The sequence below is a fragment of the Falco naumanni genome, chromosome 9 (assembly GCF_017639655.2).
Source record: "Falco naumanni isolate bFalNau1 chromosome 9, bFalNau1.pat, whole genome shotgun sequence".
In the NCBI taxonomy this organism is placed as follows: domain Eukaryota; kingdom Metazoa; phylum Chordata; class Aves; order Falconiformes; family Falconidae; genus Falco; species Falco naumanni.
In genome coordinates this window covers 28,344,424-28,364,829 of record NC_054062.1, presented here as the reverse complement: position 1 = coordinate 28,364,829, position 20,406 = coordinate 28,344,424, and the positions used below count along the sequence as shown (strand labels likewise).

At 39.2% G+C, this 20,406-nt stretch overlaps 1 protein-coding gene across 6 annotated transcripts in view; it reads right to left on the bottom strand.

Annotated features, from left to right (window-relative positions):
• Positions 1 to 20,406, bottom strand: part of PANK1 (pantothenate kinase 1) — a 38,320-nt gene that overhangs the window by 5,741 nt on the left and 12,173 nt on the right. For 4 of the 6 annotated variants that reach the window (XM_040606487.1, XM_040606489.1, XM_040606483.1 and 1 more), the window contains exons 2-5: positions 12,577 to 12,929; positions 4,268 to 4,521; positions 1,856 to 2,032; positions 1,335 to 1,458 (exon numbers count right to left, since the gene is read on the bottom strand). In XM_040606487.1, coding sequence (XP_040462421.1) covers positions 1,335 to 1,458; positions 1,856 to 2,032; positions 4,268 to 4,521; positions 12,577 to 12,912 — 891 coding nt within the window. In that variant the 5' untranslated portion in view covers positions 12,913 to 12,929. Of the gene's footprint in view, positions 1 to 1,334; positions 1,459 to 1,855; positions 2,033 to 4,267; positions 4,522 to 12,576; positions 12,930 to 19,594; positions 19,617 to 20,406 lie in introns of those variants that run through there. The other 2 variants (XM_040606486.1, XM_040606488.1) reach the window with 2 other exon arrangements.

Here is a 20,406-nt window from a genome sequence, read left to right as displayed (position 1 = left end):
TGTGGAGGGGCTGGTTTCTTAAAAATATGAGCTCCATGCTCACAAAAATAAAATATTAAGAACTGTTAGTAAAGGAACTCAGAACATTAAATGTATCAATATGCCATCACATAAATTCATTGTGCAACCACTGTCTGAATACTTCATGAAGATCTGATCAATCTCAAAATCAGAACCATAAAAAGATTAAGAAGACAAAATGAAACAGCAGAAAAGACACACACAGCGTCTTCCACAGGAGAGGAGACCAAGTATTAGCACTTTCTGTCTTTGAAAGAACAACAGGGAGATATAAAGGTTTACTAAAAAAAAAAAAAAAAAAACAAAACAAAAATGAAACACACCACAAGCACTAGTGATGAATTATATTTGTTATTTCTCATAAAGCAAAAGCTAATAGGATCCAATAAAGTGTCCTTTACATCCTGGATATATCCTATATATCCAGATAGCAGTTTGGTGAATTTCTTACTTTGTTTTGTTGGGGTTTTCTGGGCTGTGTGGGTGTGTTATTGAAAAAAAAAAAGCAGCACGTTCTTCTAACCACAGAATGCTGTGAAGCTAAAAACATCTATGCATTAAAAAGAATATTAAATAAATTCACCGAGAGCAGATAAAATGAATTAGTTACCACATAATATAAAATATGCAATTTGCAGCTCAAAACAAGTGCCTCATGTTTGGGGTTTTGGTTTGTGTTTTGGTTTTTTTGTTTGTTTTTTTTTTTTTTTTTTGTTGTTGTTGTTTGGGTTTTTTAACTGCTGGAAGCTGGAAAAGTGTATGGATGGAACAATCCATTCATAATTATCATGCCTAAAGAATATAACAAGGACATAATAGGAGTTTGAGGCAGGATAATGAGCTCTGTTTTTCTTCCCTCTGACCTGATACAATGGATCTTATATCTATCAAACCACTGAACACATCATGCTATTGAAACAAGCCAAGAAAAATACTATTTAAAGAAAAAAATAATCTGTCATGGTATACTAAGTTGTGTTAATAACTACAAGGTAATTGGGAGTATTAATTTTGATTACAAAGGTGTTAATATCAATGTATTATAGCTTGAGAGAAACCGAACAGCTCCAGGTATCAATGGATCAAGGAGATCTTTACAGCCAACTTTTCACCCCTCTTCCCTACCTTTGAAGCTCAAAGTACCTTACACGTTGCATCAAAGCACACACATAACAAATCACAAGTTTCAGAACACCATATTAAATATATGCATATTTAGTAAGGCCAGTTACACAGCTACTATACCAGCAATATGCATTGTTGTATATGTTGTTTCTCAAGGTTTTAAGCTCATAGTAAATACGCTATCTTACCTCGTTCAATGCACACATGCGAGCAATAGAACCTATGTTGTTGGTGATGGTGACCAAAGTAGCTCTGGCCAAGTCCTCTTTACTGATGGAATCTCTCTTTTCTTTACTCATCATATGACCAAAGCTGTGTGAGAAGATTATTCCTTTTAATAAGAGTTACTCAGGAGCGTTAAAAACCCTTAGAAATGTTATCATTTAAAGAGCTTTGCTTGGATTTGATATCCATTGATTTGAGGCAGATTCGAAACGAAAAGGGATTTCATTGGAAAGGCAGAAAAATGAGCGAAGACGCTTCTAAAGTAACAGTAATTTAAGTAGAAGCAAACTACATCAAGAATTGCTTACACCTGTCTAAAAAAAAAGGCAAGAAGTAGGTGAGAGATCTAAGGACGAACCACATAATGAATTCTGAGCGACATTTCACATGGATGCAGTGCATAGTCCAGGGCTTATGCACTCAGTTCAGCATGCACAGGAAGTTTCCCATGGAACTGCTTAAAACCAGGTCAATTAAAACGTACCTTGAGGCTACGGCAGACCCCTCAAGGCCAAACCGCTCATAGTCTCCTCCATAAATATCTTTCACCAGCTTATCCACATTGGTGCTGTCCCCTTTCGCGGCCATTTCTAGCGCTTCTTCAAACGTCTCGCAGCCAGTCAGCAGGCAGCACAGGCCCAGGAATGTTCCTCCTCCAAGACTGGAAAAGCACAGTTTTTTCAGACCAGCAGCTTGAACCAGCTTTTAGCAAAGCTCTTCAGACTCTTAAATGCAACACTGTCTACATAGCTACCAACTGTATCTTGCAGCTCCTCCCTCAGAGAAGACAGACACTCTAATTTGTATTTAACACAAATGTCATCCAGCACGATTCTAACCGAACTACTCTTAAGTCCTTAATATTTAAATAGGACAAATGATGCTAAATAAAGGGTTAGCTAAGAATAAGGTCCAATCCAACAACACTGCAGATGGCTGTTTGCTATTTGTAGCACGCTAGCAAGTTTTCCTTGTGCAAGAATAATTAGCCAGCAGATCACTTAAGTCAGCAATGAAAGAATAAACAGAGATCAAAGCTAAATATCTACGCAGGGGCAGGCAGCCAAGACAGATCTTGTTCCCCTAGCCAGTGGCAGGAAGCAGTCTGGTTGGTTCCTGTTCAAAGCAAGAGTAGCATCAGCCCTGAATGTCTCAGCCCTCCAAAGTACTCTTGAGCAAGGAGCAGTCACTATAGCATCTTGCATAGGCTCAACTACGGTATTTACCGACTATATTGATTCAGCAGGGAGTATCTGACCGTGTAACAGGTTGCTAACTCATTTCATTAAGATTCTACTTCGGACTCTTCAGCCTTAACAGACACGAACTTCAACTTACTAACCTCTACATCCTTCCTCATTCTTTCTTAACCCTTGAGAAAGTTAGCTTATTTGCACTGATCAGTCACACCGACTGGAGCCATTGTAAACAAGAAGATTAGTGAGAGACCACACTTGCACTCCACGAAGTAGTACAGGAAGTCAGATAGGAACACCATTTCAGTCAGCGCTCTTGGATTATTAGGCAAGTTTTTTGGAACACGTCTAGTAGCACAGTAATATATTCAGTATCTGAACAGTAGGAAGCTCTGCACACCAGCCACAAGACAGTATTGATTTCATCACCTGTAACAAGTCAGCAACACACTGCAGTCATGTTTTTCCTTTCGCAGTGGAAACGATCAGAAGCGCATCTACAGGTATCAAAAGTGCTATGCTTGAAAAACAACCAGAAACGCAAGAAAACCAATACTGCTTCCATTCAAGTTTGTTCATCTGTATTGTATACAGAAAAATAGCTCATGGCTACCACTGTGGCAAAGATATGCCCTAGATAAGGCAACAGAAGACACATATGCAGACATGTCCAGTATACAGGAGAAATTTTATTAATATGTAACGCACTAAAGAACAGAACACAGCTTTCAAAACAACTATAGCAAACGCAAAAAGCTTCTTTGATTGTTGTTTTGGAAAGGGATTTTTTTATTTAGGTTTCTGTTTTAAAGATTACAAGATCACTAAAAATGAAATATATCAATTTAGTTTGCATGTAAGCGAAAAAAATGCGATTATTTATTGGTATTTTTACTACTAGTCTGGATGGACACATTTGTAACTGAAATGGTTTCCTGTAAGCACTGTTGCCACTTCTATAAAGTTAAACATGCCTCACACTATTTTTTTTGGCCTTGGAGAACAAAATTCTGCATCCACACTACTGAACTTCTGAATTTCTAAACGGAACAGTCACATCTAAATCTCTTACTGAACATAGGCCAGAGACCGTTTCAACTCTGCTGTACCCTACAAATAATTTCAGAGATCACTAGCTGACCTGGGCTGAAATTATGCTGAGGACAATGTAAGAATACAATCAGATTTTACACGCTGGCATTTCTCACCAGTATGGTCCAAAGACTAGTGCAAACAGCAAGGAAACAAGATCTAGTGAGATTCCTCTGCCAAAATTCAATAGTAATACTGGAGTTTTCCTATATCCTAGATATAACCTAACTACTAAGCAAGAGGTTTTTGTTTAGCACAAACATTTTTATTTCACTGTTCTGGGAAAAAAAAGCAGGGCATAGAAGATTAATTTACTGGGACAGCTTTATTGTGGTAATTTACAGCAAGACACAGGAGTAGCTATGAACACCACGAATAGACCAAGGCAGCTCTGAAGTTGAAAAGATCAATGATTTCCCTGCTGTAGAACCCCTCTCTGAATGAATCCTAGGATATTTCCAGCCTTGCTACTGGTGGGCTTTTAAAAGCTACGGGAAGACAAGAACAATTTGGAGCTCCACCTAATAGTCACACTGTCTGGTTCTATCTGTTCAATTATTAAAGAGTAAAGAAAAAAAAGAATTTAAATAACACCGAATTAAATTTACCTGGATCCAGTGACTCTCTTATAGTTGTCCTTAGAATACACAGCTAGGATGCTGACCCCTGAGCCTATGTTAACCAGCAGCATAGGATATGGATTATCAAGGCAGTAAGGCTTTTTCTGGCACTGTTCAGGATCTGTAGGGTTTTCAAAATAATAGCACTCCGGCTGGCCATTGAAACCAACAGAATCAACATAAAGGAGGCCCTGGATCAAACAGTCCAATTCATCCAGTTTATGGAGTTGTAGATCAGCAATCTGGAAAAGAACAAGAAATTAACAAACATTTCCTAGTATAATACAACCCTGAGGAGGACAAAAGGCTCCACTGAAGCACTTTGATCAGTTTAATAGTAACACATTATGCTACTTAAACAGTACAAAGATCTGTCTAAGCATGAAGTCCGAAATAAGAAGTTAGCTATCTGCCCCACAATGGCTACCTCCCAAAACAATGACGGGCTGACCAGTAATATCGTTTAGTTCCTCTGCCTCGGAGATATTCCCTGCTCTGCAAGCAGGAAACATTTCACACCCTCACCCCTATTTTGAAGCAATAGATTTCCTTCCCCTCATCCCCATCCCAAGAGGAGCTGTGTTCTGCAGCTTTTGGACAGTATCTGACACATGCCTGCACAGCAGCATTCCTCGGGTTGCAAAGTGCTTTAACTCATCATCCAACTACATTTCCCAGCAGTTTAATTAAACTTTCAATAGAAGCATTATGATGAAGAAACTTCAGTTAAAGACAAGATAGTTACAAGCCTTACAAAGTGCACATGTTTATGTTAATACACATTAGGTATGTGATCAATTATGCTTAAAAGATTTACATTTTTTTTTAGTATACGTCACCAGTAACCCAAGAGTGCTATTTATTTAAATTATGATGAGCACTTTAAAATGCCTTATGAGAAACAGGGTATTCCCAATGTTTGGTGAAAAACAATATAAAAAAACCCCAAACAAAAATATTGCCAGGCCATGCCCCCAGCAAGATGTTCATAAAGATAAACTGTAACAGAGGGCAGAAAAACAATTGTAAGAGCTTAAGAAGGACATTCCCTCTGAGACCTCACAGCTCACCCATGGCTGTACTTAAACAGACATGTCTACTTGCCACAGCATTCTGTTTACTAGAATTAGAAATCACATCTCTTGAAATAGGATACAGTGACAATCTGTAGAAAGTCTCCTTTCCAGATAACATTGAGCTAACCTGTGTTAGGGAGAGGGAGGAAAAAAAAATACAATAGTAAAATGGCCTATCCAAACCCTGAGGTCATCTGCACTCTCATACCTGCAAAGTAGGTCTTACTGTCCAGCAGAAAAAGCAACAGGGTATTAGGAACACAAGGCAGTTACACAGTACAGAGCTAGTTCTCAAACATTTGCGTATTGCAGGATGTTTTTACAACAGCTCATGGAGAAGATTTACAAGGCTAACTACCTCCTATTTTTAATTCTGGAGGCTATATTAAGTCACTATAAAGAGGAAAGGTATTTCTGTGGAACAGGCACGGCCAATAGGTTACATTCTTTTGAGCTATTTAAATCTCTCCCCTTAATTTTTTTTCTCTACTTGTACATAGCTCTAACTCGTCTTAACTGAAAGCCATTCTACTCTTTGGATTTGCCCTTTTGTTATACTAGCTAGTCCTCAAATCCTGGAACCATAGAAAATAAACAAGACTAAGTAACACCAAACCAAAGACCTCAGTATAGATAGTTATTCATAGGACAACAGAGACAGGTGGAGATCATCTCTTCTTGTTTCAGTATTTCTTCCTTTAACTTTTGCAATCCTTTCCTATTTTTCTTCTTGGTTACCACATGGCTACACAAATTACAGTTACAGAAACGCAGCACAGAAGACTTGAACCATTTGGCCAGCAAATAAAACAAACACAAATCAGGAGAAAAGTTTTTAAAGAAATATCACAAAAAACATTAAGGCTGCTTTGCAAATATCTAGGATTTCAGCAATTTCTTGCTGTTAGACTGAAGAGAAAAGCTCTAATCAAGAGATATACAAGGCATTAACATAACAAATGCTTCACGCACACTTTCTCACAGTGGACATTGTATGAAGCCCACCAAGTCATCACCCATCAAAGGATTTATAACAACTAACATTGCACATAGCTAGTCAAAATAAGGAAGGGTTCTATACTAACCATGATCTTTCTCTAGATTTTGGCTGTACAGTCTCAGTTTGCTCATCTTATTGTATAAGCTAGATGCAGCATGACCAAACACAATGTAACACAGATACAGCACGCACAACCACGCTACAAACCAGAAGCCTGCTATACAAAGACAAGTCATCAGCAGATTCATGACCCCTACTGTCAAAACTTCTGTCCTCCCATAAGCCAAATACCCAGCCACAAACTGCTTTTGTCTCATCCACGTTAAACGTTTATTAATAGGTAAGCATGAGTGAGAGACTTTGCAAGACACAAGCAAGCAATACAAATCTAAGGGTAAAACACTGTTGGCATCAGTGCAAACACCCAGACAAAACCCTTGTTTCTCGTCTCCAGGCAGCTCACCAGTTTTTAAGGATAGAACAAAAGAAGTAAATCAAAGGTTCTTTTTCAAGCACTAAGCATAATAAGCACTTATTAGGTCCAGCCCTCCACATATAAAAGACATACTAGATTTTGTTCTGGTTTTTATAGCTCTGTGCTATATTTAACAGCTGATACCCTGTAAGCAGAAAAGCCCTATTACTGCTTTCTTTCATCTATGATATTCATAGCAGACTGAAAAACTATTCTCCTGCGCTGTTGCTGCAGTCTGGTTTTGATTTTTGGAAGGAGTAAGACTGGCATCAGTATTCCATGTCAATCCCCCTTCATTCAGAGAACTGTAAGCTCTGCAACCACCAGACCTCTGAGGCTCCAAAGAGCTCAGTGAGCCACCACTGTTCTTGTTTCTGAACACAAATTAGGGCTCAGTTGCAAGAAATGTAGTAATCCAGTCTTGTACAAGAAGCTGTGATAGAGCCAGGTCACAATTCCCAATCCCTTTCCTGGCATACAGAACTGCCTTTTCCCTATTTGTTTCTTTGCTCACAATGACTCAAGCAGCAAAACTGCATCACAAAATACATGTGCCCGTAAACATCCTAACTAATGTACAAGTAGGCAAACTTTTTTTTCCTGCTATCATCACCTGACCTACAACAGACTTACTTGTCCTCATCTTTCAGCTGGTTGAACCGCTTCTTCTCACGGGAATCAAAGTTTATGTGCAAAAATGCAAAACAGAAATGGGAGCTGTATGCAGAAGCACATTTTAATTGGACCTTTTTCCTACAACTTTTTACAAAATGCATATACAGATTATTTTCCAGCACTTTACAAGCCCTAAAGTGAGGGCAGAAAGACTAACGGTCAACTTCCTCCGCTCTGCACTCTTATAACTATATGCAGCATGCTGCCTCCCTAGAAAATTTTATGTCAGAAAGGTGTGCTATGAGAGAAGAACTGCAGAACAAAGTAGTATACAGGACCCTGGAGGGAAAAATTTATGAAGGTTACAGGGAAACCATATGTACATTTTTTTGTACAAAGACCAATTTTTCTGCATTATAGCCAGACAGTAGAAATACCTCTTTATTTTGGACTGTTTTTTAAATACCAGGGGAGAGAAGGGAACAAACCACTCTGAACCTCAAGGAACTCTTAAGTACCATCAAAAGGAGGGACTCGGGACTTGAACCATGCTTACAAGTGAGTGCAACACAGCAAGGAATTTGTGAACATTTCCCCATGACAGTTCTCACCTCGGCAAACTCCTGAAACCCAGCTGATTTCAAGGATCTACAAAAGGTCTTTTGTTGCTACATACAGATGCTACCCATTCACATTCAAACAAGGCAAAGTCTATGCAAATTAAGGGTAAACCCAACATTTGCTGAGGCAAAAGACGACAGACTCTGCACCAGCCTTTAAAAAAAGCACTAGTCTGGGATCCTCTGCAGAGGATCTGCCCTTTTGCCCAGCTAGCTGTAAGGATCCTTCCCCTCTCTTGGCAGGGAAGAGATGCACAACGCTTCTCCACGTTCCCTCCGAAGAGCTTCCTAGCTTCTTGCAGTAGTGGTAACAGAAGGTATCATGGCTACTTCACGCATTCTCTGGATGCCACTTTCAGCTCTAGCCCAGTCTATGCACTACAGGCCAGCACCTACAGCCTGAGCAGCAGTGTCCAGCCTCCTCAAGCAAGTGAGGCGCAACGAGATTTTTGGGTGTCTTATGTTAACCTAGGGCTACACAGCTTACTCATCCCACAACACAGGACAGTGAGTTATTTGTTTTAAGATAAATACAATCTAAAAGTCATCCACAAGCATTCAGTTCATACCACAAAGTCAAGCCTTAGAATCTAATAACTGGCACAAGGAAATTACTCTCCAACAGCCAAGCTTACTCTTAAAGCATTTTCCTTACAGGTTATGGGGAAGATCAAAGCCTGAGTTTAAGTTTGTGTTGGTAACACATTGCCTTCCTTCCCTGTCCCAAGTGTTCTGTATTAAGTGACTGAGTTTTGGCCCAGACCCTGCCACCACTGAAGACAGCAGTAAAATTTCTACCAAGACAGGTTCTGTAAGTGTCTGTTCAGGAAAGGGATACAAAGATCCCACCTTTGAGCCACTGCAACCAACAGGAATTTTACAATAGAGCAGGCTTCATAAAAAGATCTGAATAATCCTTTCTTTCCTCATCCCCTATGTATCCTTTACTTTGAGTTGCTTTAAAAAACTAAGCGACAACCAAGGAATTTATTCCTCATTACATTAACAGCACACTTTTGTGCAAGTAATGTGCATGGGCTATCATGGAGGAGTCACAGAATACAGAGAGTTTTATGTTACAGATACACAAGCAAGTCAGTCTATGTACTCCTTACTTTTACACAAGTGACATTACTTGAGAATTTCCAGAATGGGAGGTGACAGTATGTAGTTGAGGAAAGGAGCGAAGATTATCAGTGAAGTTCGGCAACAGATTCATCCATGCCTGAAAATAAAGTCAGCCAGCCATAAAGACCAGTAATTTGGAAAGGGGGTAAAATACAAAGAACAAAAAACAAGAACAAGAAACACACCCCCTAAGCTGGAAACAGTCCTTTTAGTGAATTATTTACTGATGCTCTTCAATGAGCATTAAGTATAACCATATGGTTGGTAAAATTATTTCTGCAGTCTTGATTAATGAATAGAGTCAGTTTTCCTGCTTCTAGGGGAAGCATTCAGATTTTAAGAATGAATCAAATGATTTGCCAGGCTACTGCTATTGCCATCAGTCACCAAGCAGTTCATGGGGACTCTTCCACGTCTCCTCCCATCCAACACTGTAGATCACACGAGAGGGAGGTCAGATAGCTAAACCTTGCTAAACCTAGCTAGCTTTGTAGATTTAGTTGCCTCTCTATGGCACAGAAGACAGGCTTAAGGTGAATAGAAGCCCCCCAATTTTATTTTATAATATACAAAAGCAGATGAGATGTCTAGATCAAATGTATTTAACTCATTTAGGGATTCAAAATTAAGACACTGGAACAGGCAATTAACAAGAGGGTGTTTGCTTGTCTATTTTAAGGAGAAAAAGTTGTAATCTTAGAAGGATTCCTTCTTTGGGATTTGAATGCTGTTTTGCAATATGTGGGATCTTTTGTCCTAAATCTATGCAATCCTCAAAGTCCCATAAGCATTTAGAAATACCATGAGAGACAAGTAACTTAAATGCATGTACACAGGGAAATAAACAGAACAAAAGCATGTTATCTATATCAGGTTCCTAGTGTTTAGCCAGATTTTTTTACGAAATTAACGACATTCACAAACTTTAGTTTTTCCATATTGCTTCTAAGTAACAGAAACATTTAAAGCCTCCTCCATATAAGACATTATACAATATGGGATCTTGCAACAGCAGGATTTTGATGACATGCTCTCTACTTCTACAGGTGCATTAGAGTGATCAAATATTTGAAACAGGTATTTCAATCCTTTGAGAGAGCATTCCTGAAGCTGTTGTCCAATGTCAATTTACAGTCAGCATAACACACTGAGGTAGCCAGCTGCTGTTACAACAGCTGATGAAGTGTGATAATTTAAGTGCCATTACCGAGGACACTCAGCCCTTCAAGAGAGATTAAGCAAGTAAACCTTCATGTAATGAATAGTATTTGCTTCTTTAATACTCTATGGCTGTTACAGCTTGAGCCAAGAAATACTTGCTGTAAAGGAAGGTGTGGAAACGGATAGCTGTAAGAAGGTGTCCAAAGCGCTCTCAGGTGTAAGTGCACTTCACCAGTTGCTCAATGCTACAAAACACTGCAACAGCCTTTACAGTGTTTTTCTTAAACTACCTATGAGTATTGCAGCACACAGAATGTTAATTAACACTGCAGAGAGGTGGGATTTCAGGCCTAAGTCCACCAGTAACTTGCTATGTGACCTCATATTTTTGTACAATAACTAGCAAAACAGCCCAAACTTCAGCCGTGGCTTCCAGTGCTACATTGACTGTATTGCAAATGAGATGACAGAGACTGGTCCCTCACTGCCAATTGCATGTTTACACTAGATAAAGCCAAAGCTACGGAGAGAAATGCCTAGCTGTGATAGCCACCGGGTAACTTCCAGTTCAAATGAACAGCTGTGGGAGTGAGGGACATGAACTTCCCTATTAAGTAAGCAACTCTAGCTGCTATTACATGATGCAGGAGAGATGAAGTTGGGAACACTGACCATTCCAAATGGACAGTCAGCCTCTTCATAAAGTCCCAAAGTGACCTCCCATTGTCACTAGAGAATGAATCATCCCATGAACACGTGGAAGGACACTCAAAAACCTGAAATGAGGCCACACTGACTAGCGCTAGAACTCACCTCCTACTGTGGTGCCAACACCCTTACATTATGCGAGACAAACCAAAACTTTTGAGGACTCTCTTATCATTAGGCCCTAACACGTAAGGGACTTGCAATCAGCCTAAAGGACAAGAAGTCTGGCACTGGTAGTGGACTACTACAGCAATTCAGAAACTTGATAGTCCTTCATGAGACTAGCTGCTTCCATGTCCAGCGTTCACTAAAAAATGACTGCAGAACAGTATCACAGCTGGAATTTATGTTGATCTCTTAAAACATCCTTTTTCCCTCTTGGGATCTTGGTCATCTGGTAGGTGAGGGGTATTTACAACGGAAAAATGTCTTGTACTGCAGGAATGGATGCTTGGAGTTAAAAATGAAGCACACAAAGCCAAGGACTGCTGTCAACGGCAGTTGGTAAATCAGTACGATAGCTCCCTAGACTGAAGCAGAGACAGAGGAGCAACTGATCTAACCTGTCATACCCAGAAACCATCCCCTACCCTCAAGAACAGCTCAAAAGCTAGGGACAGTCAGACCTGCCTGCCAAGTCAATAACATTAATTTTAGTCAGGCTGCTCTGGTACAGGCAGACTAATTCTTTTCCAGAAAAATGGAGATAGGTCCCAGTAGAGACACATACGTAACAGGCAACTGCCTCCCAAATGACTGTTTCTTTCTAACGCAGTTTGTACAACAGCATGCTCTGCCTCCGTTGCCAATCAGTTTTTGCAGTGCACCCATCTGGGAGCTAGGACTATTGCTGAAGTTTATACAAACAGCAGATCTACAAATTCAGATCTATATGAGCTTCCAGAGCTCCCTGCAGAGGTTATTTTTAAATGCTAAGGTATCTGGGACCTAGTCACCTCTTGAACTGCCCTGCTTCACAGGACGTACTCCCAGAACTGAAATCAAAAGGTAGCTGCTACTGTCATGTTTCCATACACTGTTTCTCCTCCTGTCCCACACTTGGTCTTACAGACTCTTGACTTAAGTCTCCTTGAAGATTAATACAAAAGGGAACCTAGAATCTAATCTCCAGCCTGTATAGTTTAATTTCGGGTTTTCCAATAGATAGCCAGTTTGCAAGATGAGTACCTGTAGTCTCAGGCTTCTGGGTTGTCATAACACACCCTCAGTTGTTTATGAAGCATCTGATCATCACGTTTGTACTCTAAAAAACCCCCATTTTCTGAAGACATCCTGCACAGTAATACTTCAGTAGAACACTCAGCAAGTAGATTACCCTCCCCGGCCCCTGCCATGTTCTCAGTAATTCCAATTAACAAACAAACTGATTCTCGTAGTCTTAACCGGTTAGGATGGACAAACCCCATAATTTTCTCTTCAAGTTTTAATAGAAGGACTCCCCTGATGTTTTACCAAAGTGCTTCCCACTGAACCCATACTAATTGTTCACATACCATTCTAAAGTCCTCCTCAAACTTGTAAGCTCCACCTCCTGTGGCACAAAGCGTAGTGTGCAAACTGGAGAAGTTCTTTTCACTACCCATCTGTATGAACCTGTGCATGGCACAACTGGGAAAGCGGATGAAGTGCAGGTTTCCTTTGCGTCCACACATAGTCAAATTTTTCAGTTCAAGATGGACATCACGAATGCCAGTTTTACCATAGGCTGTATTGGAGGTCAAGTATTTCCTAATGCTTTTCAGGTTTTCCACCTCCTCCTGTTCCTCTTCTGCTGTAATGTCCTTAGGTTCGAAGTAGACCAGTTTAACCAGTGTTCCACCGATATCCATTCCGAACCATGGAAACGCTAAGGACAAGGGGGTTGGGGAGGAAGAAAGAGAAAGTCACTACAAGTATACAGGTTAGCCATCACTTACAACATTTGCTGAATGACACAATTCAGTGCAGTCACAGTAGCAACATCTGCTCCTGCAAGCTGGTGGTCACTTATATATCCAGTTAACATGTATTAAAACATCTCTACAAGTTAAGACTTCATAAAGCCTCAATTAAAAAAAAAATAATCTCAAAATAGTCTTCTATGGAGAAGCAGGTTTTAATAAAGGAAAAATATTTTTTTCCCAGGAAAACATTTTACTCTTCAGTCAGCAACTCTTGACAGAGCACATTTACTGCATTTCACCCAATCTGACTGCCAGCACCAATTCTTAAAATAGCCTAAAGAGGGGTGGAAGAAGAAACAACCAAATAGGAGAACAAGATTTCTCAAGTCACATTCCTACTGCGTAACATCTACAACTGCCTTTCCAAGCCCAGCTGGAATTCCCAGTTACAAGGTTCTGTCTGTAGAGAAGTAATACGTAACTCTCTCATTATGCTGGGAGTCCCCAGACTTCAACCCACCAGAACTACCAGGTCTGTTGGAACTACATCACCTGCATTAGCAGAAAGACAATGAGCTGGTTTAAGTCAAATATTTACTACTGTCAGCCCTTTTTTTATTTGAGCACAGACTCCCTTTGCTGGTACATATGTTAGCCAATTATACAACTATACAAGAAATGCCACTATTTGCTTCTTTGTGCATGTGTGTGTATATATATATATATATATATATATAGTCACAGGAAGCCTACATCTACTAAAGCCTCTGTTCTGTTAATAGCAAAATGACTATGTATAACATGCAGACAGAAGATACTAACTAAACCAGCCTGGTCTGCCTGCTCTGCTTATATACACCCATGCATTTTAAATAGTAAGCCAGGTAACTTTATAAGCTCCAAGAAGCGAGACTACAACACCTATACACCGGTACTGCAGGAGGAGGCAGCTAGTAATGTTTCCTGGAGAAATTAAATTAAACATACCAAGTATGCAGTTAACATCTAAGACATTTCTAAAACAGCAGTCACACAGTTGCCTCCTGGCTTTTTAGGGAGAATCAGGCAGGCTTGCTTGAAATGTTATTCTACCAACTGTGGCATCCCATTTAGCATCGATACAAACTCCAAACCATGGATACTACATGCATTACTGATTTTTCTGCCAGTGAACCCAAGTGTAAACAAGTTGGGACAAAGATTTTTAATAAGTACAGGAGGTACTGATCACACTGTTCTTCCTTGTGTAGTCACAGATCAGTATTAGGTTACTCAACTTCAAGCTGAAAGGAGCTTAGATTCTTCTTACCACAAGGGTCTCGGCACCATTCCTGCCTGGCTGAATAATTCAAAAGTCTAAATTTCACAATTAATATACCCTCCTCTCCCAAACCAATCCTTAAACATCAGATGTTTAACACTTATTTTGCTCCATTGCTATATGCCAAATAATTGAATCATCAGTTGCTCCCCACTTTCCCTAAGGAAAAGGCATGCATGAAGTCCCACAAAGCAGCCTGCTTACAGCTCAGTTTTTCTAGGAGCAGCTACTGTACTTGTTGTAAAGCCTAATTTCTTCTTCCACGCCCTACAAGCTACAAGACGCAAAGACACTGAAATGAAGCCTAATGTGAGGTTTGGGAAGATACATTCTATACAAATGCATAAGACCTCCCTGAAATGGGAAGAATTCAAAACAAGTGTTTTTAAAATAGGCTTTATTTTGAAGAGGAAAAAAATGTCCTGTAACTCAAAACAGTTTTGGAAGTACAAGGTAAGTATTTATGCAAAAGTGGTCTGATCCACACTTTACAACACCACAATGCAGTGGAACTCAGGACACCAATCCCATTAGCGATTTACACAGATCTTTGAGTTACTGAGAACTTTAATCACCTGTCCCACTGGAACAGTAAGTCTACTCCTTGGATGTATCTTAAGTAGGCATGCAGGAAGTTTAACTGTAAAAGCAGCATGGTTGGAGTGTGCAATACACAGCCAGCCTGTAGCTAAGTGTAAGCCAACTTCCAATATTCTATATTAAGGGCATAAAATCTGCTACAATATACCTGTGCCAACACTTGCTTTAAAGCTACAGTGTAGATTTAAACTTTACGAGAGGGCAGAAGCATTCCACTCTGCTATCAAACAATTCCAGCAATAAAAGTGTTAAGTACTAACAGCTGAGAGTTGTCCATAAATGACTGCCAAGACATTCACTTTTATACCCTAACATTTTCAGGAGTCTTAACTAAATCACTAACAAAGAGTAAGTACCATAGAAAATAACTATGAAGTTATTTCATGTCTGGATAGTTCTTAGGATAAGTACAAATAATGCTCACATTTAAAAAGCAAGCAGAAATACCAAAGACACTTTCTTTTTTTAGTTCATTCTCTCTGTGAATCTAAGCTCCTTTCATTTTGTTGTAAGCCAAACAGAGAGCTACAGAAAGAACTTTGCTCTTAGAACAGCAACAGTTTCAACACAAAGAGCACAAGAGCAGTCCACAACAACCCATACTTCAGTTACACAGAACAGCAGCTTAGTTTTCTTCACAGCTTCTAACACCAGCTATCTGTTGAAATCATTTGCAATTTTGACTCGTTGACCAATTAGGCCAAAACCCAAGTCCCAAAGTTTCTGACAAGTCCCACTGAAATTCACGCAACTGCTGTACAACTGGAGTGACAGTAGAAACACTTCTGTATTCCAGTGATAACTTTAAAAAACTACGCACTGTATCTTCTGTTACTACCAGTATGTTCCAAAACAAAACGCACCACTGAAGCGCCATCAGTTCTTTTCAGTATTTTTAGATAATCCACCTTAGCTGGTACCTCTACACCTCAACCTCCCTGAGGCCACTGAATGTGGTGCTAATGGGAGCATGCATGCAGACTGCAAGGTGCTCCTGGGTTTTGCTGCCTCCCCGAATACAGGGAGTAAGACCACACAGAGGCCACCAAAATCATTAGGGCCCTCATTGCTACAACCAGGATGTATGAAGAAAGAAAGGTATTTGCACAGGTATAGTCTCCACAGACTGGAGGGAAAATGGGAGGAAAACTGTGGAGGTTTTTTCTTTTTGTTGTTTGTTTTTTTTGTTTAAACTGGAAGCCCAGCACTTCATTGATAACCTGAATAAATGCCCAGTTTCTTGAGTTATTAGAAGCCAGGAAAGCAAGGAAGGGAAAGCGAAATCTATCTCATCCACATCTTAGGCTGATAACAGTTATTCAAAATAGCGTGATTTACTATGAAAAAGGAAGACACTGGATATGTTGCAAAAATGGTTTCACAGCGTAAAAAATGCACTTAACTAAATCAGTCTGATAAGACTGTTATGAACTGATTTCTCTCTTCTCAGCAATCAGTATGCAATACACCTATTGGATCAATGCAATCTATTATTGTGGAGAAAACAGAACTATTCTACTGTATTACTACACAGCAGTCAAAAAAATAACAACATATAAAACCTAGTTGTAGGCCCCATAGAACTGACACAGAAGCATCAAGACGAATCATGCATTCTTAAAAGCCTAACATAAATCAAAGACCCCACTTATCTTAAGAAAATTAATTCTCTTTATGTTAAACTGTACCAACTACTTACCAGTTTGTTATCTTGAGATAAAAATCTCCATTACTCCAAAGTTTAGCTGCAGAAGCATGTGACAATGCAAACAGAAGGTATCTACAGCATTGCATAATTAGGTAACCTGATGCGCACCAGCAGCTGTGCTATCTGGGGGAAAGGTTCACTCATAAATTCTATGATACATTTAACCTAGTTTCTGCACAGACCTTGAAATGTATGAACCCATAAGACTATTCCTGTAAGACATTATTACATTCAGAATTGAACACATTTGATTTTTAGAATCAAACTAGGTGTGAAGAGTAAATATCCAATCACAACCTGCTCCCACGGACAAGAGCTCAGGGGCAGCAAGAAAGAAAGGAACTCCTGGGTCACTGAGTAACATTTCCCCCCATTAAAGAGGACAACCAAGGGTAATCCTTTTCACATGCTTAAACCACCACCACATAAGGTTAGCAGAATCTTTTTACTCTTCAACCTTTAGAGAGATTGTGCCTGAATTCTGTTGGTTAGAACTTTCTTCTTTCTACCTGGTTCCTAGATTTATTCATGGCCGATTTGTGGATTCTTCTTTTGCCAAAACCATTTCAGCTTGTGCATCTCTCTTACAAGACCTCTGTTCCCGCAAATACAGGTACAGTATCTCAATGTTTTGTCAATAATTTGAATAGTGGTATCAATTCTTTGATATCTTAGTCATAAATATCTCTGATGAAAAATCCTAGGTTTAGCTTTTCTTCCTGGATGCACATATAATTAAATCCTATTACTGAATTTACATTTTTCATTATTATTCCATTTGCATTGCTTGACACTTCAACGATCTAAGAACTTCCTGTTTTAATTGGGACTGGAAGAGGCGAGAGCATGCCAAAATTAGTAACAGGGAAAAAAAAAATCAAAACAAGAGACATAGGTAAGATGTGATAGTATCCTCACAGCTTCTGAAAGCTGTTTATTAGAAAAGCTGATAAGAGCTATTTAAATAAAAACAAAATAAAACATATTTTGCAATAACTATTTTACACAGTTCTTTCGAGCAATCAAAACATGTAGTAAAACAGAAACATTTGTTTTCCTTTGAATAGAAATAGAATATGTAGCTTAAAAAATTAATTATATCTACTTCGTAATGGAAGTTTCTTCAAAATGTACAAGGCCAGAACTAAATAAATCATGCACACATATCAGGTGAAGCCTTCCAGTTCATTTTCAGCTGCAAGTGCTTATTGAATGTCTACCTCCTCACCAGGAAAGGAAGAAAAACCCCCCAAAGACAAAACCAAAAACCTTCAAGCCCAAAAGCACAGAGCTGTTTGTTAAACAGGTGTGATCATCTGCACATACATAGTCATATCACCACAAACTGATTTCTGAAGATAGCACTAGGAGACTAGGTCATTACCTAGCTTGTGTAGCTTCATTAAAAAAACACATTAAAAAACAAATAAAAGCCAAACTTGCAAAGCTACAAACTTGCAAAGAAGTATTGATTAGCTATTGAGAATCTCATTTTTGGATCCAACGGCACCCAGCCCACCCAGCCTGACAGAAGTGATTCGCATGAGTTTCTCATTCCTGTCAGAAACAAGTTACCCTGTTGGTAAGGTGGATACGCAGTTTTAACTCAGAAGCAGCTGAACCACAACACACCAACTAAATCAGCTTGTTATGACCGGTCCTATTCCTTAGGCAATCCTCAATTCCACCTACACTAAAAGCAGCTGGAAACTTACTTTAAGCAGCGTGTTAACTGAAGAAATTCTTCAAAATTAAAAGATTGTGGGATATTCCAATGCCTTGGACAAAATTTCAGTAACAGATAATGTGTCACTTTTTCACTGCGTCAAACAATAGCAAAACCAAAACCATTTTCACTCTTGTACTCCTAACTAAAATATAGTATATAATAATAGCATTCCATATTTATCATCACCACAGATTAAAAAGCCTAGCTTTTGCACAGTTTCCACCTGGCCTCAGGCAGTACAACATAACCATGCCATAGCCAAACATCACAGGTCCAACAACCTAAATATTGGCCAACAGTGTTCTTCGCGGTGAAGCTACAATTTCAAGTGTTCAGAAATTAACCATGGCAATTATGATGCCTATTAGTTGTACACAGTCACACCGCCTCAAAACACACATTTTTTGTCCCCTAACAAGTACCAACAGACTTGGGGTGACATGTAAGATGCTGATTGGAATAGCCACCCCAAAGCTTTATCTTAATTTAAGAAAAGCAATAGAATTCAGATGTCCAGCTGGCTTCTTCCCTGTGTCTGATGTAGAATAATGCTGTGAAGCACCAGTCTAGTTAACTGCCATGCTGAAATCTTTGTAGTTACTTGGCTACAAAGCTGCTTCACAGGGATCGATGAAGGGATTTAACTGCTCTCTTTCCTTCTTCTGTTCAAAGATCACATTTAAAGTGAACAACACAAAACTTTAGCAGGCTTTTGAAATTTGCAGAATTCAGACTGCTTCAGTATTTTATTCTCTTCTGGAGCATCTCACAGCATAAGGCTTCATAACAGACACTCTTCTGTATTCATTATGCTGTGCTACAGAAAGGTAATGTAAACCCTGGTCTCACAAAGGGTCTGCACTAATGATTTGAAGCAAAAACCTGACATAACCCTAACAACCTTGACAAGTGGTCTAGTTCGACTGAGGAAAAAACAATGCAAAGACAAGCTTCTCAGCAGAAGCAGCAGGAGGGTGAGTCTAAAAGATCTAGAGTTAGTCCCCAGATCCTCTCTCACTGCATGCCAATCAGCAAAGCACACTGGTTTCACAGGGAATCCTCCCTTCGCAGAGGGGAAGAAGACTTGGGAATATAGAAGTCTGCCTCACTTTGATAGAAAGTAAATCAAGAAAACATATAATTTATAAGGATTTAACGGAATAATTGCTGCAGGAAGATCAGTTTAATTTGTTGAAATATTGGGAAATGCCAATTATCTCATCTTTTCCACCATGCAAAGCAAATCCCACAATCAATATTGAAGTCTCACCTGCCATGGGGCAACTGCACTTCATTTTGCAATGTGTCCTTAAGCACAGAACAAACATCTGCAAAGTCCAAGATTAAATACAAAAACCAGTAAAACGGGACTGAATAGTATTCACTAGAGATGGATACAGTGGAAAGCTATGCAGTACCATTAGAATTTGAGTATAATTTAATAATTTTTTAAGCTGGTGACAATGTACTACCATATTTTCCTGCAAGACTAATACTAAATAGCAAATTTATTCTTGTATAAGATAAGCCATATAAATTAATATGATCAGCAAGAATTCAGGTATTTTACTCAGCAAAGAAATTGCCCACAACATAGTTCTACAAAGCACTTACCTCACCTGCTTTTTTCACTAAAGCCAAAAACCCCACAACTGAAGACTCAGTTGTCATAGACCTTGGACAATATAGCTAGTCACCTACACTCTTTACTCTGATGGGCTCTTTTTCCCCTCAAGATAGGAGGGAAATTCCAAATTCCTCACTCCTCCTTATTCAAGTGATTACACAAATCCCCAAACACCTTATTCTTTGCTTCAAACAAAACAGTTTACTATTATGAAGAGTTCAATATGCAAGTGCTGACCCTCAGCCACACCAAATCAAAATGTACACTAGCTCAAGTTCTGCAGTTCTTGTTCCTGAATGAAAATGTGAAGCTGGACAAAGCCTACAAAACCAGTTTGTGACAGAGAATGATCTGGTCATCAATATGTTAAATTTGATAGAAGACCAAATTAACTATCAACAGATACTGTTAGCCCTATGTGATGAATCAATACAGAGAACATTTTAAGGGAAAGT